This window comes from Cannabis sativa, chromosome 6, assembly GCF_029168945.1.
Source record: "Cannabis sativa cultivar Pink pepper isolate KNU-18-1 chromosome 6, ASM2916894v1, whole genome shotgun sequence".
Lineage (NCBI taxonomy): Eukaryota > Viridiplantae > Streptophyta > Magnoliopsida > Rosales > Cannabaceae > Cannabis > Cannabis sativa.
Window position 1 is genome coordinate 54,384,947 of NC_083606.1, and position 14,748 is coordinate 54,399,694.

The following is a 14,748-nucleotide window of genomic DNA, read 5'->3' on the forward strand; positions in this document are numbered from 1 at the left end:
ACCCTACAATGTATTTTATCCTTAAAACATTTAACCCTGTATAAATGATATTTCAGCTAAGTGAAATGAGTACTCCACCATTTATTTTCGTTTGGTTAAGCTCGAAGGAAATCATCCTTTACTTTCTATTCGCCAAATAGAAGCTATAGATTCCATATTTATGTTAGCGCTCCCACTCAATTGCACTACCATGTTCCCAAAATGTACGTATCACCCTGACCCAAAAGTAGGCTTAACTAACAAATCAAAGAACACGAATAACACTCTTGAGATTGAACCTAATCATATCAGGATTAAGATCATTTGATCTAGGATCAACAGGTGATATTGAATTGAATAGATATTACGGTAAATTCTAATATATCTAATCAAAGTTCAATATCGGTCCCTTCCGATGTATACTCCATACATCCGATATTGGTAAACTTTGCCAATGTCCTGGAAAGGACATAACACTTTTCCAAGGTGTAAGAATACCTATCGCTGATTATACCATGTCAGTCTAAATCCAGTGTTCTGACAAATCAAGGAATAAACTTTCGAACATATAATTAAGATTATATTCCACTGTGCTGACAACACTATAATCATTAACAAATTCATATGTTCTGGACTTAAATGGAATTCATACATTATATATAATCATGTGAACCATGCAACATAAAATGTTATTTTTGATCTTTATTAATAAGTAAATCTGATTATATTGAAATGGGTTTTATTTAGGGCACAAAACCCAACAACACCGCCCAACAGTAAAACAACAAGACCTATGACTAAAATCCAGGTACAAACAACACCCCGACCTTAAGAAGAAGCCACATTTAACCAAAGGGTCAAAAAAATAGACCCGGAACCTCAACTTTTTTAGTGGCTTTGCTCTAGAAAGAGCAAAATACATGAAACACAAAAGATTCCAAAGACAAAAAAAAAAAAAATCAAGGAAAAAATCCAGAGCAAAGAAGAGAAGCCCACAAGTCATATAGAGAAGAGAGCCCCAAGACCTAGAAGTTGGCAAGCACTAGACACTAGAAGGTAGGGAAACCTAACAATGCCTCGGAATGAAACGCTACACACCAGAGAAGGAATTGTAGTCAAAAAAGGAAATATAGCTGGAGAAGATATCCAAGAGGGTACTTGGGTACCGCCGACAGTCAGGTTGAAGGCGACTCGGAGGCTCCCGCAACCAGAGAGACTCAAAGTTCCCCAAGCAATTTCAAAATCGCATTCTGTACGGAGAAGGTTTCAAAATCGTGCAAAAAGATATGAGAGTGATGATGAGAATGAAAAATGAATAAAGTTTATCGTAAAAAATAGGTAAATACCATTTGGGACCCTGTATTTTGCAAAAGTTACCAATTAGACTCTATGTTTTGTTAAATGACAAAATGGACCCTGCATTTTCTAAAATGGTACAAATAGGACCCTGAATTGATTTTTTGTCAAAATAAAATTTAATTATAATCCAATCTAAAAGTTCTATGACAAAACTGTTTATATTTTTTGTATCTCTTCGTATTAGGAATTGTCTTCAAGTGGGTTATATTAAAAAATTGTCAAAAATTAAGCTTAAGGTCCTATTTTTACCATTTTGAAAAATACAGGGTTTATTTTGTCATTTAATAAAACACAAGATCTAATCGATAATTTTTGCAAAACACAGGGTCCAAAATAGTATTTACCTGTAAAAAATAAAATAAAATTTAAAATACATAAAAAAAAAATTAATGAAAAATTATTATTACTATTATTTTTTTTTTTTAGAATAAATTATTACTATTATTTTATCTTTGCATTGGAATATTTTTTTATTATTTTAAAATAAAATAAAATTTAAATATTTATTTAAAACTAAGAATTAATTTTAATTATTTATGCCGCAAATTAATTTTTATAATATAATAAAAACTCATTAAATAATAGCTAAAATTGATTCATATGAACCAAGAACGTAATATATAGTATAGTCTAGGGACCATATGGCAAATCTATCCGAATAAAACTATTTGAGTCTCTGAGATCGTCTTCCTGGTCGTCCTCCATTTTCTAGGGTTAGGTTTCTTGCTTCATCGAATTCATAATCTTCTCTGTGAATCCAATTGCGATTTAGGAAAAAGAAAAATGGCGTGGAGAAACTTCTTCAACGAGATTAGGGGCCTGAAGTTGAAGGAATTGCCCGATCACGTGAAGCCAATGATCTCGATCGCGAGTGCGAAGAATGCTGTAGTGAGAGGCTTGGATAACTACAACGCTAAGTACATTCAGACCGGTTCCATCGATCCTCTCTACCATGTCTGCTTCGGTGGAATGATCTTCTCCTACCTCGTCGCTCTGCCCGAAGAGCGCCGCCATCTCGAGCACCAGCAGCACGCCAAGGAACACGGCCATTGATTCATTCCTCAGGTTTGGGCTTTCTCTTTTCTTGTTATCAATTCATTATATGGATGTTTGAATTGGGAAGATTCCATTTGTTTAGTTTTGTTCGTTTTTAGGGTTTAAGTTTTACTTTATGTGATTTGGAATTTTTTATGAACTGATGAGATATTCAACTGAGAAGATAAATTTCTTGACTTTATTCATTGGGTTTGATTTGGCCTTGTTTCTTTTCCTCCGTTTTCGTGGTGTGCGAGGGAATTTTGATTGCTGTTCTTTTTGAGATTTTGTATTGTTGCTTAAGTTTGTGTGGCCTTACTTAGTTTACATTAAAAATATATAGCTTGATTGCAACTCATATCTGGTAATTTGAATTTGAATTATTAATGTCTTTTTCGGACGGAAGCCTGATATATCGATAATGAGTCTCTCAAATCTGATTTGATACTAAGTTTTGCCTGATTGTGACATGAATTCATTTTTTTCTCAAACTGTGTCCTCGTTTATGGACTATTTTATCCGTAGTAGTAGTAGCTTTGGTAGCCGTTGGCACTCGTACAATTAGAAATCAAGAAAGGAATGAACCAATGAGTCATCACTGTAGTATCGAAAGAGTGGCGGAATCAAGTCAATAACATATCTCATAGATTTTGAAATGATTTTTCTGTTAAACTATTAGTTGTCATGTACTTTCACGTGTCAGTGTAATTAGGAGTTTTTTCCTTAGTGGTGAATTTGCACAACTTATTTTTGCGTTTTTTAAATTTCAAGATTCATGATATGCTCTTTACAAACTTAGTATAAGTTAGAAGCACACTTTTCTATTTTATTCATTACTATATTTATTAATGTAACAACATGATTCAAAAACTTGATGCCAATTTTAATTAAAGGTTTTCACTCGTTACTCACAGGACCTTTTTTTTTAATTATCATTATTATTTTTGGCGTTGATCTCAATCCTATCTCTGTTTTTCTCTTGTTCCCGTCAGTTGGATGGAATATGTTTGATATTTTCTGCAGACTTGATTTTATTATAATCTTTTTTCTAAATGTCATAAGTGACATATTGTTGAAATTGTTCTTTGAAACGGCTGTTCTGGTACCAATGCATTTGTTGAATTTCACCTGTTGGTGACATTGAAGCATATTTGCAAAAAAAAAAAAAAATGATATCCCACCATTTTTCAATTACACAAATTTGAAAAAAAAAATGATAAAAGTTCGAAGTAGATGAAGAGTCTAATGTTGAAAGTTAAGTAAGTTTTGTTTAGTTTAATTTTGATTGTTATTATTCTTATTTGTCATTTACTTTCTTTATTGAAATTATTTTATCTGTTTATTTGAAATTTTACTGATTCTATGTTTTTTTTTCTAAGCTTAAAAATAATTTTATCACGAAACAATGTTATTAAAGTGAGGCTTAAGCATCCATACTGAATACGCATTAGGTGATATGTATTATATATATATATATATATAAATTCTGGATACATAATCCTCCTTAGATCTTGAAAATCTGAAATATCTCAGTATTAAAGAATGGATGGCATGGTATTGTTCTTTGACGGTGTCATCATATTTTTTCTCCCTGATTTAGCATTTCTTATTTGAAGGGTTTGCTCATCTTATTTCAATGCACAAATAACATTTTCAGTTGCTCTTCTTTGTAAGGTCTTTTTCTACACTGTAATTTGATGGGAAAAAAATTATCTTGCATTCTCCCATTTCTAGCGAGATTCACATAGGATATTCCTTTATTCAATACTATTTCAAAAGAAAGAGACAAGTTGTGTTAGTGTTTTTATAGTTACATGACTTTAATTATGTCATCTTTAAAGTTGTCTTAGTTTCATTCGACTCTACTCTTCCCTTTCTAAATTCTTTCATAATGGCTGCATTTTTGCATTTTCCCTTTGAGCTTCATTTTCTCGTGTTTAATTATTGTTCCTCTGGAATTATTTTTGGAAAAACCATATCTTTAGTAGCAACCACTTGTAATGTCATCTTGTTCACTTACCTTGTGTAAACTCTAAGGAGGTCTAGCCGCTTAAACAACTTTCATCAGAAGCCTCTCTGGCCAATACATCAAAAGCAGGAGATAAAACAATTTGTATTATCTTTTCTCTTGAATAAAAAAGAGAATTCATTTTTTTCATCTTTCCTGGAAAGTCTGGTCTTGTCTACCTATCATGTCTTTGCCTGTGCTCATGTCATGATGTGTTAGACACATTTATGTCTTGTGGTGTTGGCGTAGGCATGTTTACTACTCTTGTTGTGCGTGCCTGATTGACCCAAATACAATTGCTATTATGTGTAATATGACTCTTATTGAACCTTTTTACAGTTAATTTTGTTTTGTGTTAGTCATCAAAAAAAAAAAAAAATTATGTTTTGTGTTGCAATTTTTGTTTTTTTAAGAGAGGAGTAGCATTTCAAAGATCTGAAACCTTAATTGTTGTACTAGCGAACAACCTGCATTCGATCCTAGATTTTTGGTACTAGTGATTCTATCATGTATGGATCTTATAATTATACTTGATAGTTTTTCTTTTTCTATTCTCATTATTATTATTATTTGTATTGATATGTTTTCTATTTCATTGCAGCAAGGGGCGATGGACCTTTATTTTGGGGCTATTTGTTTGTTTGATGCTTTTCTTTCTTTTGATATCTTCAAATTTTAGACAGAAAGATACTGTCTTCATGGTTCATGTCAGCATTAAGTGATGAAAATAAAAATCTTAATCATATTTAATTACTGTAATTTGACTGTTAAAAGGAAATGGTTGAGGGGAAACAGCTTTGTTTTTACTTTTGGTCTTTCGATGGTGAGTAATATTAATGCGATGACACATTATCTGAAAATAACATGTAGCACTTAAAACCCTTTTTATCTATTCATGAGTAATTTGCAGTTAAATCTCCTTAAAATGTTAATACATTTGCAACTAACTCTCAAAATCTATATTTTAGTGGTAAAACCTCTTAAATTTGTGTTTTGTTAGCAATTAGATATTTTTATTCTTGCTTTTAAGTGTCATGGTGGTTTGTTTACATGTACCATTACGTAGTATACATAATTTTATTGGTCAATGTAATATATTTTTAAACAAAAACACAAAATAATTATTTCCAACATAATTTAAAAATTAACAAAAATATTTTTATCATTATTCTCCCTCAATGTTCTTCCACCTTCAAACTCTTATGGAAAACCACCACTACAACTTGCAACCACAACACAACCACTACAAATCCTTCCTCACGTCTTGAACCTCCTTTGTAGCTACATCAACCTCCTTCTGCATTTTGTTGGTGGTGGCAAGGTTCTTGACAACAGTAGACTTGGCTCGGGAATAGGCGTAGGCCATCTTCAAGTAGACCTGAACGGAAAAATGTTAAAATTTGAGCTACAAAAATAGAATAAAACAAAGAAGGAAATATTTACCTGTGTAGCCTCCTTCAGGACTCCTCCTAAGACCAGTTCCTTAGATAGCTCATTGTCTGTCCCGGACAGTTGATCACTCACTTCAGGAAGTGATCGGTTCAGATAGTACTGGAGCATGTCCTTGCCCTCTTTGCCTCCGTCCTCAACGCCACGGCCGTGGAAGGGGTCCTAGTTTGATTAGATCCGTTCGAGCTCCCCCCTCTGGAACTCTTTGATTTTGAGACCTTCTGGACTGGAGGGTTCACGGTAGGTCGTTCCTCGGAAAGGTCAATGACCTCTTCGACCGACCCCTTCTCTTTGGACGAAGTCTCACCGCCTTTAGATCTTTTGGGCGGACGAGACTGGCCCGAGCTATCCTCTACTATTTTCTTCTAAGCTTGGAGTACCTTTTGAGACATTTCTGCACGAACAAAACGACGCAGTTAGAAGCAAATATGATGTAAAAGCATAGTATAAAAAAAAGTAAGTGCAAGTTAAAAATACCCTGCACGCGGCCAGGGGCATTTTCCCGAACAAGCACTGACGGGACATCATCGTCTGAAAAGTCCTCCTGCTCTACCAAGACGACTTTCCCTTTTCCTTCCACTGGGCAGATGGGCGAGCATGCATATCAGGTTCCCTAATCCTGATAGTGTGTTCTGCTGGTGCTTGGTCGGTTGGGAGAACCTTTTTCTTCTTCTTGCTCGACCTCTCCTGCTCTGAATATTATTGAGCATACTACTTGGCTCTATTGTCTCCCTTCAACTTTGCCCCATGCTTGAGTTGAATGAGCTTTTTCTCCTGCTCGATCCCACCAGCTCGACTTGGTTTTGCCTTTTTCTTCTTCTCCTTCACGGGCCTCGGTACAAAGTCCTTTGGGAAGAGTTTGTACTTGACATAGTCGGCCTTAGTGGCCAACAAAGTGATGTTCCGAGCAGCTTCTGGTAGTTGAAGAATTTTTTGTGCCCTCTCCCTGAGTCTCAATATGAAAGGAGGGCGGCAGTATGAGGGAATCTGCCATAACCGAGTGTGGACGGTATCCATGCCCTGGACGAAGTAATGCTCGTCCACAAAATGTCCTATTTTGTTGACATCGGTGTCCATAGTGCCCTTCAGCCACTTCTCATCCAATTGAGAGAAGTAAAAATACCCCGACTTGCTCTGCTTGGGAGTTGACTTCAGGCTGAAAAGCTAGTTAGTGTCGTCTGGGGATGGGTCGCCCCATCCTTGCGAGGCATAAAGGATGAACAGGGCGGATAAATATTTGATGCCCTTCGGAGTGAATTGGGTCAGGCAGAGGTGGTAGTAGTCTGCAATCCTCTTGAAGTACGGAAGCAAAGGCAGAATTGCACCCTGCTTGGTATGAGCGCCCGACCAGGCACAAAACCCCTACTTTGGACTAGTTGCCTAGTGACTTGGAAAGGGGAAGAAGCATTCGACATTTCCCAAATAGTCGTGCTTCTCCAAATTCTTCATCTTGGCTTGGGTTACTATAGATGGAGGAGAAACCCACCGAGCTCCTACGACTCTTTGCCTTCTCTGAGGAATAGCCTCAGTGTATTCCTCAGTAACATAGTCTTCACCCTCTACCAAGACTTCATCGGCCTTGGACATGGGTTTCGCTTCCTCGTTGAAGCCCCAAAAGGGCGATCCTCGAGAAACTCCCTCTTCCTCGACTTTAGATGGAGTTTCAGGACGGGCCTCGCCCTGATCCTCCACCTCTTGGACTTCGACATCCCCCTCATTGTCTTCCTCCTTAGCAGCAAGCTGAACTTGTTCAGCGCTCGACATTGTGGCAACTCGAGCCACGTGAGGAGCAGTTAAGGTTGATCTACGAACCGTCTGTTTCGTGTGCGCCATCATTCTATCCCTGGCTGGAGTTTGATTAGTGTGCCTGGCAACGGTCACATCGAAAGTGGCTATAGGCGTACCTACAACAGCAGAACTTGGGCAGCCTACGGGTATAGTGTCAACTATATCTGGGCGGACAATATATGTCCAGTTGGACGACAAATATTGTCTCCACCCCTTCATGAGCTCCCAGATGAAACGTCCGAAGCCTTCACCTGGGATCTGGTCAGGATAAAAATGGTGTTGCACCTCGAGTTCTGAAGAAGGTGTATGTTCGCTGCTTATCTCCCAATCCTCAAAGCTTGATTTGGAAAGACCGTCACTTGATGAGGATAGACTGGCACAAAGACGAGGTTGACCCTCGTACAAAAGTTGAAGAGGGTCCTGGTGAGTATGATGTTCTCCTCCCTAAAGCTCACCAGGGTTCATCTACAAAAGATAGGACACAAGATGAGTATGGTCGGGATATCGAACAAAAACAAATTGAATATACCGACTAGGTCCGATTGAATGATTAAAAAAGAAGATTTTGCATGATATTAGGTTTATAACCCAGAAATTCAAAACTTCGAATTAAGGGTTAATTTTTACTAAACCCCCAATGGGCAAGTGAAACCGAATATCGTGGATCAAAATCAGAATGCGATCACAATCACGTCACATGGATGAACATAATCAAAATCTCATATTCCTAAACCTAAATTTTCTAGGTTTTCCTAGAACAAGTTCAAGAACTATCGAATTTTCTACAATGGAAACCCAGAAAATCAAATATTCAAACATAAAAAAGGAAAGAGATGAAGAACTTACTCACTGTTCGAAGCTTTAGAGTTGTTCGGAAAGAGATGATGAATTTTCTACATATTTATTATCTTTTTTCTGTTTTAGATCTCTATTTTGTGTAAGAAATATTTAGTTTTTAATTCTTCACAATAATGTATATTTTTTTTAAAAAAAATTGTCTGATTTTCTTATTTATATAAGAAGTTGTGTGATAATTTTTTTATTATTTAGAGTTTTCTATATAGATTTTTTTTTTTAAATAAGCATATATTTTTTAAAAAATACACAAAAATAAATTTAAAATTATTTGATACTAATTTTATTGTTCAATTAATATTTATATAATTATTTAACCGCCGCACGCGAAGCGCGGTCTATTTCCTAGTCTTATATAAATATAAATAGTATGTGAAATTTTGAGATGAATTGAGGAATACCTCTTTTTTATATTCATTAACCAAAAATACCCTCATATTTTATTTTATTAAAATCTACCCACTTTTATGAGTAAATTGCCTAATATATCTTTACCCTCCACTTAAGTGTACATATGATTTACATTAATCTAAGGGATATAATAGGAACATCATCTATAAAAGTAGGTATATGTTAAAAATTATGAAATTAAAGGTAAAAATTAAAACAAATAAAATAAAATATACAATGCAATTTCCTTTGAAATTTTTGTGTCTTTATACTCATTATGTATAATTACTAATTAGTGTGTGAATATTAATTATTTTATATAATATTTTTTGTGCTATATACAGTAGAACCTCTATTCAAGAATACAATTGGGACTAAGAAAATTATATTCTAATTAAGAGGTTATAACTAAATAGAGTTATACTAGAAAATAAAAATTAAATACCAAAAAATATCAATATAACAATAATAACAATAAACAATCATGAGTACTATATCATAATAAAATTATTTTAGAGTAAATATATTATTTATACATGTATTATAATTTGAAATAAAATTATTAATTTTGCGAAAATAAATTTATAAAATATATGTATATATTTTATTAAAATGTAATTATTCTTATATAGAGCATAGATGTATACTTTGTTAATACGGGACTTAGAAAATATATAACTAATTTAAATTTAGAGGTTATTCTTATTTATAACTTAGACTTTAATTTTTTATAATAAATTAGAGATTATTCTTGAATAGAGTATTCTTAAATACGGTTTTACTTTATATTGATGGTTTTACTTTATATTTATGACAACTTTCTTTTTTTTCTTACTAAATAGATTGGGTTTATTGTTTTTTTTTACAAAGGATTGGGTTTATAATTTATTGATGTACTTTTATCTTTAATAAAATGAAATAAAAATAAAAAGCAAGATGATTTTTAATTCGTTAGAACTTAGAAGACTCTATTTAAAGAAATATTTTAATATTTTTTTTAATTTAGAATATTATAAATATCTTTCACTCATAGAATATAAGTACAGGAAAAAAAAAAAAAAACATAACTAAGGGAAAAAAAAATTGGAAAATGAAAACAAAAGTGTGCTGGTAATGCAAGAAAGTGGTAGTTTGAGACGAACTAGATTGGTAGACGGAAGGAACTGGAGACTTAAGAGAGAGAGAGAGAGACCGTTGGGTTTGGGTGGCGCTTCGAAAGTAGCATCACCGGTGAAGCCTTCCACTGACTACAAGAAATCTCATAAAGAGAAAATTTCAAATTCAAATTTTGAAATCCCATCATCAATCACAGCAAATGCCTCTTCTTCCATGTATATATACCCTCCCATTGCTTCTATTTAGTATCAATTCATAGATCGTCCCCCACTCTTCCACTGTTTCGTTTCTTTCCTGGGTCAGTCTTTTATCTTCTATTTACATTTGATTCCAAGCTTTGATTTTGGCTTAATCTTGCAAAATTTTCATTTGGGTATCAGTATGATTTCAATTTCAGTGATCAGAATTACTTGAAATGGTTGTCTTTTTAGATTTCTGGGTTATTGTAAAAGATCAAGCTTTTCTGTTTTTTAGCTAGTATAGTGGAATTCTCGAGTGATCTCTTCATGCTTAGAGCAGCTCTAATAGGCCTTATTTGTTTTTCTGGAGAACAGTTTACTTAAGTTTATTGCCTCTGAACTAAAATCTCTGAAAAATATTCTTTTATCAATGCAACATCAATTATCACATTTTTGTTAGTAGTTTCCCGAATTCCCAGGAAAAAAAAATCTTTTTAGCTGGAGTTGGAATTACTGCTTTTTTTTTCTTTCCAAATAGTTTGCCGAGAAGGACATAGTTCCTGAAGTCTCTGATTTAGTGATTTTGTTTTCTCTTTCATTAATATATATAAGTAGATATTATTTCTGTTATAATTTTCAGGGTGAATACTTACTAGAGTCCAGAATGCGTGGTACTAAGTCTTCAAAGAAACATTCTTTATTGAAGTGTCAATATGAAAAGATTGAACCAAACAATGAGAAGAGGAGGAGGAGACAGAAAAGGAAGAAGGCTAGAAATGAAGAGTTAGATGAAGCTTCTCGATTACAGAGGAGAACAAGGTATCTCTTGAACCAAATGAAACTGGAGCAGAACCTTATTGATGCTTATTCTGGTGAAGGCTGGAAAGGACAGAGGTATGTGAAAGATAACCTCTATTATGTCTATTGTTTAAAAACCGTTTTGCTGGTGCATTTTTGATAGCTCAAGTATTATAAAAAATATAAGCTGTTTTGAAGATGTCTAATGAGGCTATCTGTTATTATCTTCTTTTAAGTTTGAACAATTTATGAATCATACAACAGCCTTTCACTTTAATGTTGACAATTTAAAGTTACTTAACATGTATGTGTGTGCTGAGGATACTTAACTGGTCTACATGTATATTATCATTGGGACAATGTATGGCCAATTTGCATTGAATTATCTTACTATATTTTGATAATGTTGTGCAACTCTTGTATAACTTGCGGTGTAGAATCAGTTGATGAATGAGCATAAACTTTTGGTGTTTTGTTTCAACTTCAATGTGTTTACTTGTTTGATGTTTTTAATTTTAATTTTTGCAAGTCGAGAAAAGATTAAGCCAAATGTTTTCAATGTGGTTACTTGTTTGTTTGATGTTTTTAATTTTAAATTTTTGCTACAGTCGAGAAAAGATTAAGCCAGAAAATGAACTTCAAAGGGCGAAGAAACAGATTTTGAAGTATAAGCTTGGTATTCGAGATGCCATTAGACAATTGGATTCCCTTAGTTCGGTAGGAAGTATCGAAGATTCTGTTATGGCTCCTGATGGATCTGTTTACCATGAACATGTAATTGCTTCTTATCGCTCTAGTTCTTTTTGTATTTTGAATTTTCATCTAGTGTAGAGATGTGCTACATCTTTATGAACTTGGCTCAGGAAAACCTGGTTATTAAATTCCTTTTAAGTACTTTGTATTACTCTAAAGTATGTTGTATAACTTCTATATTCATGTTTTTGTCTTTGAAATGCCTAGATATTTTGTGCAAAGTGTAAGTTACGTGAAGCTTTTCCTGATAATGATATTATACTCTGTGATGGAACATGCAATTCTGCTTTTCATCAGAAATGTCTTGATCCTCCATTGGACACTGAGAGTAGTAAGTTTATTAACCACTGTCTTGTAAATTTGATTTGGTTTCTAATCAATAAGATAGGTTAATAATTGACTATATTGACGGAAAAATTACAGTTCCACCGGGAGATCAAGGATGGTTTTGCAGATTTTGCGAGTGTAGAATGGAAATTCTAGAAGCAGTTAATGCTCATCTCGGGACATATTTTTCCATGAATAATAGTTGGGAGGTTAGTCATTCTGAAACTGGTTTTAGTTCTTAAATGTAGTTCTCTTTTTACCAGTAGTCAAATAGTTGAGTTATTTTCTGTGAAGGATGTTTTTGAGGAGGAAGCTGCTTTGCCTGAAGATGCAAATGCATCACTTCATCCAGATGTGGAATGGCCTTCAGATGATTCTGGAGATGAAAATTATGACCCAGAGAGAAAAGAAAATAGCAGCAGCATTAGTGGTGAAGATACTGATGACCATGTGTGGGAGGGTGAATTTTCTACTGATGGTAGTGTTGGATCAGACGAATCAGATGGTGGCATAGTATGTGGCCGCAGGCAGAGAAGAGATGTTGATTATAGAAAGTTATATGATGTGAGTATTTAAACTTTAGTATCTATTTGTTTTCAAAGTAAAAGAAAGAGATTATGCATGGATCCTTGAGCAATATGTGATAAAAATATTAGCTTTAGTATTTCCAAACTTCAGTAATAGATTTAATGAGATTATTTTGCTTGTAAAAGGAAATGTTTGGGAAAGATGCTCCTCCATGTGAGCAAATTAGTGAAGATGAAGATTGGGGTCCTTCCAAAAGAAAGCGAAGAGCGAAAGAGTCTGATGCTGCTAGTACCCTTATGACACTTTTTGAAAGTGAGAAAGTAAATTCAGATGTTGATGTTGAGGAAGTGGAAGGGCAACTCCCTCCTGAAGCACAAATTAGGAGGTCATTTTTCAGAATTCCTCGGATCGCTGTTGAGGTAGTCTATCTTCCCCACAAAAGTTTTGATTAGAGCTCTATTTTCTTGTACTAATTAAATACATACTTTTGTACTACACCAGAGGCTTCGTGAAGTTTTTGCCGAGAATGAACTTCCATCTAGAGATGTGAAGGAGAATCTTTCGAAGGAATTAGGCCTTGATTCTGAAAAGGTAACACTCTCAAACACGCATGAGTATTCTACCGCTCACAAATCTATCTAAAATTGTTTTCAAGAATTGCTTTGTTTGATGTGCACTAATAAATAGATCTCCTAGTTTTAAGATGTAATATGTGCTATCTGATTGATTGATTTATCTTTCTCTTTACAACTTTCTTTATTGGAGAATGGATTTTTTTTTTTGAGTAGTAGCTTTTATAACATTGTAGCTGTAATAGAGAGTGGAATATAAATAATAGCACTCCAACCAATTCCTATATTCATCTCCAAAATAGACAGTGCCATTTTTTTTAACAAAGCTACTTTTTGTATGAATTTTTTAATTAAAAAAAAAAAGATTTTATTTTTTTTTATTATTATTTTTTTTTAAATATGGATCAAAATAACTTATGCTAGATAAGATAAGGAGCATGGTTGTAACAAAGTTGACAAAAGTTAAAATAGCATTTTAGCCATTTTTGGTGAAAAATACACAGCACCCTTGGAGAAGCTCTAATGGCTAGGCTTTGTACTTTTTAGATTTCACATATTGACTCTTTAAAATGACAATTTCAGGTTAGCAAATGGTTCAAAAATGCTCGTTATTTAGCTTTGAAAACAAGGAAGGTAAGTTGGTGACCATATTCTATTACGCAAATCTGCTACTCACCTCTTACTGTTCTGTTAGTTTTGCAACTCTATATAACTTATCTTCAGTTTTGTTATTTGTAGCCTGTAATTATTATTATTTTTCTGTTTTGAAGAGCAAAATGGTAGCTTTGATCTAATCACCTTACCTTTTTGTTAAACACTATCCTTGTTGAGGTACCTGACGGTATATTGGTTTTCCATGTTCAGGCAGAGGGAGTCAAACAGGTTCACACTTTGACTCCTGGATTACCTAAGCATCCAAGATTTGAAAATATGATGAAAGAAGCTCCAGATCTTGTTATGTCAGACAATACCTCAACAGAAACTGTGGTTCATGTTGTAAAGAATAAGAAGCTGTCTCAGAGAAAGCGCCCAAAATCACTAAGCAGCCCTTCAAAGATGAAGCACCGCAAGAATTCCTCTGTTATGTCACCTGCAAATAGGAAGAAGGTTGTTGTCTCGAGTCTAATGTAAATGTGATGTTTGCTTATCAATAGTTGAGATTATCTTATCAGTTAGGGTTATTTCGCTATGTTAATAGGGAAGATCTTGTGGGTTATTTTGTTGTGTTAATAGGGAAGATCTTGTGTGTTTTTTTCCTGTGTTATTAGGGAAGATCTTTTGGGTTATTTTGCTATGTTAATAGGGAAGATCTTGTGGGTTATTTTGCTGTGTTAATAGGGAAGATCTTTTGGGTCATTTTGCTGTGCTAATAGGGAAGATCTTGTGGGTTATTTTGCTATGTTAATAGGGAAGATCTTGTGGGTTATTTTGCTATGTTAATAGGGAAGATCTTGTGGGTTATTTTGTTATCTTAGTAGGGAAGATCTTGTTGGTCATTTTGCCCAAGTGAACTAGATTTGTCTGTCTAGATAGTCCTGGTATTGCTGAACATCACAGATTAGTTTCTTCTGTTTCATCTTCAGCATGCTATGCTTTGCTGGTTATTAAAGTG

General features: G+C 34.1%; 2 protein-coding genes across 2 annotated transcripts; both read left to right on the forward strand.

The window, feature by feature from the left end:
• Positions 1 to 1,984: 1,984 nt before the first annotated feature.
• LOC115725463 (uncharacterized) lies at positions 1,985 to 5,296 on the forward strand. Its single transcript, XM_030654994.2, has 2 exons — positions 1,985 to 2,403; positions 4,983 to 5,296. Exon 1 carries the CDS (start codon positions 2,122 to 2,124, stop codon positions 2,389 to 2,391), a length of 270 nt encoding a protein of 89 aa, XP_030510854.1. The 5' UTR covers positions 1,985 to 2,121; the 3' UTR covers positions 2,392 to 2,403; positions 4,983 to 5,296.
• A 4,603-nt stretch (positions 5,297 to 9,899) lies between these two features.
• LOC115725466 (pathogenesis-related homeodomain protein) lies at positions 9,900 to 14,193 on the forward strand. The gene is given in 11 exon segments (XM_030654996.2): positions 9,900 to 10,277; positions 10,799 to 11,052; positions 11,565 to 11,730; positions 11,917 to 12,040; positions 12,133 to 12,245; positions 12,331 to 12,600; positions 12,750 to 12,983; positions 13,066 to 13,155; positions 13,719 to 13,769; positions 14,001 to 14,153; positions 14,155 to 14,193. Coding segments are annotated over 10 exon segments (1,455 nt in total). The 5' UTR covers positions 9,900 to 10,277; positions 10,799 to 10,822; the 3' UTR covers positions 14,179 to 14,193.
• The last annotated feature ends 555 nt before the right edge of the window (positions 14,194 to 14,748 follow it).